This window comes from Protopterus annectens, chromosome 11.part0 (assembly GCF_019279795.1).
Source record: "Protopterus annectens isolate FY-2018-M chromosome 11.part0, PAN1.0, whole genome shotgun sequence".
Taxonomy (NCBI): domain Eukaryota; kingdom Metazoa; phylum Chordata; order Ceratodontiformes; family Protopteridae; genus Protopterus; species Protopterus annectens.
In genome coordinates, this window is record NC_056745.1 from 387678449 (window position 1) to 387690948 (window position 12500).

Consider the following 12500-nt stretch of genomic DNA (forward strand, 5'->3'; position numbering starts at 1 on the left):
TCCTTTCAACCAGTATCTACCATGACAATCAAGAAATATCTCAAACAACTTAAACCAAGTACACCAGCTCCAGACAAAATTCCTGTTGATTTCCTTTCCAGTATCCATTCTCATAAACAGCATTCGTATGTAACCTGTAATTTTGAATAAAGGACTTGTGATCAACTAAACGGCAACACCTGCTTTTTTCTTTAAGTAAAAGATTTACTTGTTGCACTGAGGTTTTCTACGGCTGGTTTTCAACTTTGAGGACTAAGTAAAAAAGTCATTTTGAGGGTTATATCACACTGTGATCTGTCTCAGCTTGGTGCAGCCATGAGCCATCACTGAGTAGCTCTAAGAAGCTCTAACTTAGTCCAACAGCCCTAATCAGGGCTACCATGGCATACTCTTCAGCCACAGTCAGAGCTTGACAACAGCACTCAGATCCAGTCAACAGAGGACCAACAGATAAGCCCTATCTCCACAACCACAGTAGATCAAAGGTCCTTCTCAAGGCCACAGTTAAAGGACAGCAGCCAATTAAGGGCATCTATATAAAGACTGCCTTAAACCAACAGCCCTTTCAAGGGTTACAACAGTGTGCACAACAGCCCCTTGCATGGCACAGGGACTTTCTTCTTCAGCCACCAGAAGGACATTAGTTTCTCCTTAGGACCACTATTTAAGAACATCTAAGGCCCTTTTTAGGGTGACTCCTTCCTCCTTCATGACAGCGGACCTCCACCACTCATTACGGTCCTTGTAAGGACCTCAACAATAACCCAAGCTCCCCTAACAGGGCCCCATGCTGAGGGAGACAAAAATGCCCTTTTAAGGATTATTTAGGAGGGTCGGTCCTTCTCCTCTACAACAGATGCTAGAACTCAGGATTTTATCTACCTCTTTAATACCACCAGGTTATCCCTCAAGAATACGCTCCTGAGCATCTTTTTTACATTCTAATTTTTACCTACCTGTACACAGGCAGGCTACGCTCATTCTTGAGTTGAGAAACCACTTACCTACTTATGATTCTCATAAATAGGTATATTCAGGAATGTCCCAACCACATAGGAAAAAATCATATATCATACCACTTCTCAAGGCAGGTAATTCCAATGATATATCTGACTTTAAACATATTACCATTCACTACCCTCTTTCAAAAACCCTTGAGAAATGCATTCATAATCAATTGACTCATTTACAAACAGGTAATTGCCTTACCCCCACACAACATTGTTTTAAACCAAGACATAGCAGTATTACAGCTCTCTTAATTTTTACCAACACTATTAACCTAGCTAGAAATAAAGGCCAACTGGTTTCTTTAATGTTTCTGGACCTGTCCAAGGCCTTCAATACCATTTCCCACAGCTTTCTTCTAAAACAGCTCTCTTCATTTGGCGTATCAAACACCTTCACAAACTGGTTCTTAAGTTACCTTTCCAATAGACTCCAGTCTGTTAAATGGATTCCAGCAACAGGCAGAACACTCACCTTTGCTGCAGAAGGCTGTGGGTTTTCTTCCCCTATGAGGTAGATCGACTGATGACACTTCAGTACAGTATAATGGGGGTGCTGCACTCCTGAGTGTCTTGTCCTTCGCATGAAATGTTAAACCAAGGTCCATCTGCCTGAGTTGGTGGTAACTCTGGTAGATGTAAAAGATCCTACAGCACTTATTGAAAATAATAGGGATCCTTTATTTATATATACAATAACTCTTATTTATAAAATAGTTACATTTGTACAAATACATAAACATACAAACCTGTTTACACATATTCATAATTTCCTTTACAATCATATTAAACTTTCATCCCTATTAGACTTTGAAAGGACATTTGAATCCTTACCATGTACCGCCATTTTTCATTTTCTTCTGTCTTCTTTTCTGCTATTCCACTTTTACTTTCTCTCCATATGTTTTCTTTTCCATTTCGCCACTATTCTTCAGGATTGTCTCTGCATCCTCCTTTTGTATTTTCTCCATAACATTCCCCCAGGAAACATCTCCTTCATTTTCTGGCTCACTCTGCACCACCATCCTACATCCCTCCTGACTGGTGGACTGTAATTATACAGCCATTATTTGCTCTCTCATTTCCTTCAAACGGGTTTCTTTGAAGCATTTCCTCAGAATCCTGCACACATTCTCTGGTCTCACTTTTTGCTTTCGCCTTCATTTCTTTCACTACTCTATCATCTCCTTCTGTCTTCATCTGCCTCCCTGTTTTTCCGGGCTGCCTCTGTGCCTGCAATGGAAACAGGAAGTGCTCCTTCAAAATGGGTCCCACTCACAACAACGATGAGTAGGAGAAGTTCCTCAATGCCCTGGCCAAATTTCCACTAGTAGAGTACGCCCTTGGGTCTTACCTGAAAAGAGGTTCCTCATCTAGGGGGACTAACCCAGTCAACAAAGGATAAGTAACTAAATAAATAAATTCTTATTCATCCTTCCTACTCATCAAAATAAGTGTCCCCCAAGGTTCCACTGCTTTTCAACATAACTAACAACCTACACTCTTGTCAAATGTCAAGCATCCCTCGTGCAATATGCGAATGTCTCCACATTAATCTGTTTTGCCAGTAATTACTCACAACACCTCACCCAAGAATCATTTTTCATCAGTTTTAAGCTGGCCCAATAACTTCCAGTCTCTATGCAGACCAAAAAAAAATCCCAAAGCTGCTGCTATATCTCCCAAAAGCCCTTATACACCTCAAACAAAATTTCTCAATAACAACTTCCAATAATACCCCTATAGAAGACATCCCCCATATCAAGCCACTCATCATGACAATTGATGATAACCTGAAATTTGACTTGCATGTGCAACAGTCTATCAAAAGCAAAGCAAAAAAAAATCAGCAAAAATTAGGAACACTCTGCAAAACCAAAAACTGCTTATCTGATTCATCCATGAAACTCCTGGCCTCTACATTCCTACTCCCCATTTATTATTTGTCTCCCCAGTACTGCTTAACTTTCAACCTTCATTCAAAATAAACTGAACCAATGTTACAGTAAAATAGCAAAAATTGCCACTAACTCATCAAACAGAGCCCATCACTGCTTAGCCCTAAAACAGCTTGATTGGCTTGAATTACTCAGATAACTCACTTGCACCCAACTACTCATTGTTCACAAATTAGTGTACAAACAAGAACAGAGAAAAGCCCTTCTTGACTTATTGCATATAAACAATCCTGCTAGACCACTTCATAAATGTAGACAGCAGGTTATGAAGATGATCTCTTTTTTTTTTTTTTTTTTTTAGTGGAAGGTAGAGTTTTATTTTTGAGAAATTTTGATTTAACATTAAATAAGTCATTACGAATTTAGGGGATAAAAGATAATATTCTTCACATTCCTTTCGGATAGGGAAAGTGTCTCATTTTGCAGATGAAGGTAAGTCAATTAAAGTAAAAAAGAGGCACTGTAGGTGGAATTATAATGCTTTTCAATTGTATGTGAGGTAAGTTAGGTTTAGAATGCAAGGTTAAGTTTATTTATTTGTTTTTGCAAGATGCAGAAGAGTGTTTTTTATTAAGTATTCTTATGTGTACAGGGCAGTGACAGAACTATGGTTAGGCCTATGGTGAGCTGTTAAGATTCAATCCAGATCTGTAGGAAGGTCACTGGTTAGGCCAGAGGGGACTTAGATGAGTCGATTGTTGTCATGTATGGATATGACAGTAAGACAACTAGGGTCATCTGACATTTTAATCCATTTAGGATGTAATGATCTGGATGATGTTTTGAAACTGCAGTTATTTTCAGTAAATAGTAAGAGATTTATCAGTGATCAGCCATAGGTACCCAGTTCATTTGTAGTATGGGCAGTAATGATTCCATGACTGATTTGGAGAAAAGCTTTCAGATGGAATGCCATTGAAGCTTCTCATAAACATGTTAATCACTGAGTAGCTAGGGCAACTAAGACCACAGATATATTTGTGCTAGATCACTCAGATCTGCATGATAATGATCCTAAATGGCATATATAGGCTAGGGTATATCTGAGTGAAGAGTGGCTTGACTTATTTAATAAGCATATTTCAATATCGGTCAAAGAGTTGTTAAATGGTTGAAGGGGGGCAGTGTGTGGTTACAGACTGGTAGGAGGTGCGGCGATGCCTTCTGTTCAGAAGCAGCCCCTTTCCTTCCTTTTCCCACTTTGGGTTATTGTTAAGATGAGCAGTGATACACTGCCCTGGTTGGAAGATATGCAAGTGAGCATCTGATTGTGACAGGTGAGCAAATAATGCACCTGTCTTGTATTCCATGTAAATAAACTAAGTAGTAGTGCTCACTGATGGTTCCATTTGCTATGTTACAAATTGTGTGGAGCTTACTGTTATGTCACTGAACTGTTATAAAGGGGTGCATTGCAATGTGTGTTTGTGACTTTATTCATGGTATTGTGGGACAAATGGTGGAATGTAGGCACGTCCATACTGTAGCTGAAGATATCTTTACTCCTGCCTTTTACATGTCTTTTTGTGCCTACTGCAGAGGGCCTTCATGAGGTGCCTGCTGCCTATAACAGGATTACCATCTGCTTGTAGGATCAAATGAACCCAAATCATGAATGTCTGTTAATCTCACTGCATGTGAACCATGGTCAGATTCAGAAGGCTGTGAATTTAGGTGGAATGGGAGATACACAAGTATAACTGGAGATATACTGGTTTCTAGTCTAGCAAGCTTTAAACTGATATACATTATGTTAATTATAAAGCAGGGCTGTTTCATAAAATAACTATGTTCCTAGCTAGAAAAATATCTTCTGAATAAAGCCAACTGGCCCTGCTCTTTCAGAAGGCTGAGAAACTTTGCCCATTATTCTGCCCTCTAGAGTTATTTCTAAGACACGATTCTTTGCATATACATTATCATACCAAAGTGAAATGTGCATGTGAACCATGGTCAGATTCAGAAGGCTGTGAATTTAGGTGGAATGGGAGATACACAAGTATAACTGGAGATATACTGGTTTCTAGTCTAGCAAGCTTTAAACTGATATACATTATGTTAATTATAAAGCAGGGCTGTTTCATAAAATAACTATGTTCCTAGCTAGAAAAATATCTTCTGAATAAAGCCAACTGGCCCTGCTCTTTCAGAAGGCTGAGAAACTTTGCCCATTATTCTGCCCTCTAGAGTTATTTCTAAGACACGATTCTTTGCATATACATTATCATACCAAAGTGAAATGTGCATGTGAACCATGGTCAGATTCAGAAGGCTGTGAATTTAGGTGGAATGGGAGATACACAAGTATAACTGGAGATATACTGGTTTCTAGTCTAGCAAGCTTTAAACTGATATACATTATGTTAATTATAAAGCAGGGCTGTTTCATAAAATAACTATGTTCCTAGCTAGAAAAATATCTTCTGAATAAAGCCAACTGGCCCTGCTCTTTCAGAAGGCTGAGAAACTTTGCCCATTATTCTGCCCTCTAGAGTTATTTCTAAGACACGATTCTTTGCATATACATTATCATACCAAAGTGAAATGTGCATGTGAACCATGGTCAGATTCAGAAGGCTGTGAATTTAGGTGGAATGGGAGATACACAAGTATAACTGGAGATATACTGGTTTCTAGTCTAGCAAGCTTTAAACTGATATACATTATGTTAATTATAAAGCAGGGCTGTTTCATAAAATAACTATGTTCCTAGCTAGAAAAATATCTTCTGAATAAAGCCAACTGGCCCTGCTCTTTCAGAAGGCTGAGAAACTTTGCCCATTATTCTGCCCTCTAGAGTTATTTCTAAGACATGATTCTTTGCATATACATTATCATACCAAAGTGAAATTTCTACTTTCACAATAAACTCCATAGGAGTTTATGGTGTCTGTAGGGAGAGTCTGCAGTGGTCTTAGCATTGCAGCATGGGAATTATCACCTGAAGATTTGACTCTTGAACTGATTCTATAATTTCCTGACCCTATGATTTATCAGGTCATCTGTTCTTTAAGTAGTGAGGTTTTCAAAGTATTTTAAAGGAGCCTTTAGTGACCCAGATCTTTAAGAACTCTTCTCTTGTTTGAGATGACCTTGATTATTACCAGCCAGCAACTTTCCATTTACAGGTAAGGTTATAAAAAGATTGTTTCATACCAGTTTTATTGAGTCTCAGAGGAGTATTTTGTTCACAAATTTACATTTAGGCTTCTGCACTAGATAAAGTATTGAGATGGCCTTTATACGGGTTATGGTAAAATTATTGTCCTTCTAGAACTATCATCTACATTTGATATTGTAGATGACAGAATTTTTGGACCAACTGTAGACCTGCTATGGGGCCCCAGATATTATTTTGGACTAGTTTTCGTTCTACCACATCACAAATTCCCAGGGGGTAGTGTTAGACCTTAACACCTTAACCAGGTATCATGGTTTACGTGTAGTGTGTTATGAGACTGATGTTGGGTTCTTTGCAATTCTCCACTTATATGTTTCTTGGGGGGGGGGGGCTTGTTAGGTAGAAATGCCCTCAATATCATAGCTACATTATTTTAAAAGCAATTTTTGTATGAGTTGCTATTAAATCTTTTTTTTTGTATTGTTTAACCTGCCTCTAGTACCTTCAAATTGTTTCAATTTCCCACTAGTGTTGGTGGGGTTCTAGAGGAATATAGCATTGCAATAAAGAATCTACAATCTCATCAAATGAGGAGATTAAAAAAATAACATTTTGGCTGTGACAAAAGGAGTCGGTGATGAAAACGGAAAATACATTTTATTGGAAAATGTAATTAAGTTAAAAATTAAATGCTTGTAATTTCTGCACATGTATAAATAGCACCCCTTCCTATTAAATACATTCCATGGGATCCTTTACATCCACATGAGGTACCACCAAGTCCAAAAGATTGCACCTTTAATATCTCATGCATAAGATGGAATACTCAAGAGTTAAGTACACCTATGTAGATCAGTAATCTGCATTCACCTAGTAATGTTACACTACATTTTGAGCACTTGTTTAATTGTATTATTTTTTTTTCTTGCTACCTTAATTACAAACTAGATAAGCACACCAGGCAAAAGTGCAGCTTTCCAAGGAAGACACAAAGAGCTGTCTAGGATCATACTATGTAAATGGAGCCTGAAAAACCCAAACCAAAGATTCATTAGCATGTCATATCCTTAATCCTCTGTGCTACATTAGTGGAACTATAGTTTTAACACGTCTACTAAACTTTGGTGGAGTGTGTACCTTTGATGTATATGTTTCAAACAGGCCCAATTATATCAACATATTCTTGCCTTCGTTGTACATTAATGACAAATCTTACAAGCAGTAATAACCGTTGAATGCTTTCCCCATACGTTCTTATGTGAATATATCAGCAGAATTGCCCACTGTAATTTTTTTTGTGCTTTTGAACACAACTCATGAATATGTTGCCCCTTAACTGCTGCTGCCCTAGTTGCACTCCTAATAAATCTATCTTTAAGTGTAATCTTTACGGAAGTCCTGAGAAAATGGTCACTGTCAAAATCAGCAGACTTTATAATCTTGTTGTTAAAGACACACTTTAACAGAAAATGTCTCATTTACCTGAAGTATCCTGTCAGGCTTATCAAGAATAGGCAGTAAGAAATGTTTTGTTGACACTGGAATATTTGTATCGAACGGCTTCTTAGCATTATATCTGTTGAGAGAGTAAAAATGTCAGAGGTAAGAAATTATATTATTTCGGAAGCAAGCATGGAAGATATGCAAGTGAGCATCTGATTGTGAGAGGTGAGCAAATAATGCACATACAGTGCTGGTAAATAATGCATAAAATAAAATGTCATTAAATGGTTTCTAATATAAAGTTGATTTTTAGACAAAAATGTTGATCATGCCAGACAGAGACATCTAACCTAGTAATCCTAAGGAACTTCCTGTAGATAAACAAGTCACTACTCTAACAAATAATTTAATCTCTTCTGGCCAGGTACATTGGCAATGGAAAAGATAACTAGAAAAGCTTCATGTTCATTATCTGAGCTCTGTCCAAAATTGTAAGTCAAGCCCTATAACAGGTAAAAGTGCCATGATAAAATCTCCTCACTGTCCATCATCTTGATATATATATATATATATATATATATATATATATATATATATATATATATATATATATACATATATATATATATATATATGTCATTTGGGTCCAGGAGACATGTTTTAGTTTAGAAAGAATCACTGGAGACCTCATACAGACTCTTAAACATTAATACATTTTAAAACAAATTTTCACTATAGAACTCGACATGTATTACAAAAGTTGAGTACACCATTGCTAACATTTGTAAATTAAGCAGTCATTTCAAAAAGTGTTCCTGTTAGCTTGAACATTTTTTTTTTCAAAAACTAGCTTTTGGCAGAAAACATCTATGTAAAGTATAAACAAAGCAAACAATGGCTCATTATGGTATGTAGACTGTGGAGGATATGAAAGACTAAAGAGGAAAGAGATGCTACTGCACTTATATTGTGGTAGTTGTACTGAAAAGACAGTTGAGCAAAAGAGATATACAATTTGTCAAGTCATGAGCATTTTTTTATCTGCCTAAACCTTGCAATATGCTGTATTTGTTGGGCCACTATGGGCTGTGATGAATAGAATGGCATTTTGGGTAGTTACCTGTTAGCAACTGTTATGAGGCATTTGAGCTGCTGTGGGACTTTAATTCATTTAATTCAGATGGGTAAACTAGCATCTCCAAGATGACTTCTTCACCATCCACTACTTGAACTTAATCAGTGGTGTCACTCTCAACTTCATCTTTTAGTACATCTGACTATGGATCACCCACATTTGGATGTGAACTAGTTACTCAGAGATAAACATGAGGAATAAATCACTAACATAAAACAGTGGATGTAAATCAAGTGATGGTTAAAAGATAGATGGCTTATATATAAGCATGGCTAATCTATACATATTCCCAGGCAGATGTGAAGTTAACAAGGCTGGGATTGAACAAAGGTAGGGGAAGAAGGAAGGATGGATAACACTGTTGAATGAAAGCAGAAATCTGGAGACTAAGACTGGTATTATGCAGGGATATTATGATGTCCTTTAAAGAAATATGGATGCAGTAAGAATCAGTATAAGGTGGCTACAGGGAAAGACAATGAGATTTGTTTGTGTAAGGCTGTAGGTCATTTAGAATGTTTAGCAATGAAAATCTGGGAGCATATTAACTGCCTGAGGGAAGAAAAAAGGGACACCAAAGAGGAGGTGTGTGGAATAAAGGTCTTAGCAACAAAATTGAGAAATTAATATGGTAACTCTGTGGTGTAGAAGTAGCTGACATGGCAGTAAGGGCAATGTTATGAGGGACATTCTCTCTTTAGAGAAGCTGCAGGGAGAGAAGATGATGAATCCTGGTACTTGGAAATTCATACATCTTTGATCAACTTAAATGAGATATTTTAGTATCAGGAGTCAAGACAAACTTGTTCATCATAGATAGCTTCCTAAAAGATGAAGTGGTAGAGAATGTAAGGAGTCCACAATAGAAAACTATTGTTGACGAAAGGGTTGGAAAGAAGGATGTAAATGAAATATGGATGTCACACTTCTGGGTGTTTCAAGCAAAGGATAAGGTACAGCAGACAGAAATATTCATGCACAACTACATCTCAAACAAACTGAGCAAAAGAGTTAACATGTGAAGCCACATGGGAGGAGGAAGAAAAGGTTGAACCAGTAGAGATGTTATGAAAGATACCAAAGGAAAATACTTAAGAAAGAGAGCGACAGAGAGAGAGAGAGAGAAAGAAGGAAAGTAAGGGAAATAATAAACATTTTAGCTAGTATAGGAGGCAGCGACATCTATCTGTCCTAAAGAAAAAAAGAACAGTAGAAGTCACTAAACTATAGTGTGTAAATGTAAACAGAGGAGAATGCAATGATTAAGTATATGACATACACAGGTGGTCAAGAATAGGATTATTCATGGGATAAGAGCTTCTAATTCTCAGTGCACTAACTGAAAATGCATTACAGCTGAACAGGTGTATTTATCACTGATTTTTCCTCTCATTTATAATGAACACAAAGTTTACTGTGTGCGTGTGTGTGGGGGGGTTACATATGGTTGCCAAAAGTGGCATTGCTGTTCTTAGAAATTTACTTTATCCTGTAATGCAGTTTCTGCCTAAATGTCCTATTGGCATTAAAAACAATATAACCAGAACAGAACTGGAAAGCTAGGGAGACATTAAAAAGATATTGCCAGATGGAGTTAGGATGTATAAGAGTTTCTGTGGTTAGGCCAAAGAGAAATATTATTACAGCCAGGTACAAACATGTTGCAAGAGGGTGGTAAAAACTGCACTGAGGCTATGGCTAAGGCAGAAGGATTTGTTTTTCATTTCAGATTTAATATACTTACTAAAATGGCTTTTAAGAATTACATATAAGAGCACATAATGCTGATATACATTGAAACATAAATTAAAACAGAATATTTCAGTATCCAGCATTCACTACTCAACATAAACATATAATATCCATTGATTTAGTCAACTATTTATTTCTGTACCTGCATTAATTTGGTTTAAGTCCATGGGGGACCAGGCTCTATCTCAGTAAGCAATAAGTGCAGACAGGAATCAGCATTAGATGAATTGCTAGAGCATCACACATCAAACATCTACACTCACAAACATACATTTGGACAGTGAACTATTATTAAGTCAATGTATCAGCATATATTTACTATGGGGGGGTGATGTAAGAACTCAGAATAATGTATGCAAGAATGAGAAGAACAAAAATCCAGTTTGACTTACTGAAGCTTGACTGTCTGCTACACTACTGTACACAGAATACATTCAGGAAATATACATATTTTTGCAGTTGGATTGCACCTACTACTCCCCCCAGCGTAAGCCCCATACCTCTGCTGTTTAAATATAATACCACTGAAACAACACCACATCAGAAAAAAAGAAATGCATTTATTCCCTTTTCTCTGAATTGGTAGGACCATAGAGGTAGTAATTTTAGAGACTAAGGGTGTAAGGGCAGAGTTCCCACAATAGAGAGTGCAGGGGTTCCAACCCTCCCTGGAAAAACATTGCTTCAAAATGTCAGTTGGTAATATATGCCATGGCACTATTGTGTGTGATGATCACTTTAGCCAGTGGTAGATTTGCCTCAGTATCCTAGGCTTTGTTAAGTCAAAATGGATCCAAATGAATATATGATATACAAATAAAAATCCTGAAATAACATTTTGGCAGTCTATGCTATTCCTTTGACCCCAAACTCTGGCAGTCTATCATTTCCTTACATGGCAAAACTGATTGGTGTAGAAAAGTTAAACTGGTCTGGATGGGGTTCATCATAGGCTGAATTTTTAGCATTGCTTGATCTCTTATCAGCCTGTTTGATTATCTTAAATTAAATGCATAAGGAAGGAAGAAGCAAGCATTTAGATCAGTTTTTGACCTTTGAAATAAATTAAAGGGAATAAGAGGACACCAGGGATACCAGGGATGCAACCGTGTTCCTTTTGGCTGCAGCTCTGTATAAATGCTCTGCAATGAGTACACCAGTATGTTATTAATAAATTTGTTGATCCATGTCTGCAATAAATTCAGGGTTTCTTCATTCCAGCATGTTAAACAAACACTTATTGTAAATAATGCAGTTAAAGATATGCACTCGACATACCTTTCAATATCCAGATTTTCACAGACTGTCCAGATTTTTTGCCTCATATTTTTGGTCAGTTCCTCATAAAATTTGTAGTTTTCTGCACTTTTGTAGCAAATCAGTGAGGACTGAATTCATCAAATAATGACAGGCATTTGAGTTTCAGTCGTCATATCCTTCAGAAAATGTATGGTAACACAAAATCTTTTATTGCAGCAACTTTCTAACTTTCTGAGAGCAATATTTAAATGTTGTCCCTATTTTAGGGGATTTGTTCCCCCATTATTAATGGCTTTATCCAGATTTTCTGTGCTAAGAGGTTAAGAGGTATGGCACTTAATCACCTTTTTTAAGAGCACCATCGGCAAGATTCAAAATAGGCATGATTGTACAATGAACACACAGTGAAAGCGCAGTAAAGGATATGTCCACTTTATTTCAGATTGTACACTACCAATTAAACACACGTGTTTACCATTTAGATCAGATTATGTCCTGTTCAGTCACATTTACTGCATATAATGGGTTTCCAGGGTGCCTTTCTAAAATCCTCAGTAAGGTTTTTCATGCACAAATGTTGCTTAAGCAATTTCCTGCCCAACAGATATAGCCTGTCTCTGCACTATCATTGAATTTAGATCAAATAATGTAGATTGTAGGGAAAAAACACATTTTAAACTTCATATATTAATGTACATGCAGCTATTATTAGAAAGAAACTAGAACTTTATGAATTCATGTCTATGTTTCATTGTTGTCTTTTGAACATGCCAAAATAGGCAACATGCAGAAAATGAGCTTTTTTGAATTTCTGGGGTGTTTGA

The 12500-nt window shown here is 37.0% G+C and overlaps 1 protein-coding gene across 2 annotated transcripts in view; it reads right to left on the bottom strand.

The window, feature by feature from the left end:
- LOC122815408 (bile acid-CoA:amino acid N-acyltransferase-like) overlaps positions 1 to 12500 on the bottom strand; it is a 533063-nt gene that overhangs the window by 175895 nt on the left and 344668 nt on the right. For both annotated transcript variants that reach the window (XM_044087876.1, XM_044087878.1), the window contains exon 11: positions 7569 to 7662. In XM_044087876.1, the coding sequence (XP_043943811.1) occupies positions 7569 to 7662 (94 nt within the window). The remainder of the gene's footprint in view (positions 1 to 7568; positions 7663 to 12500) is intronic.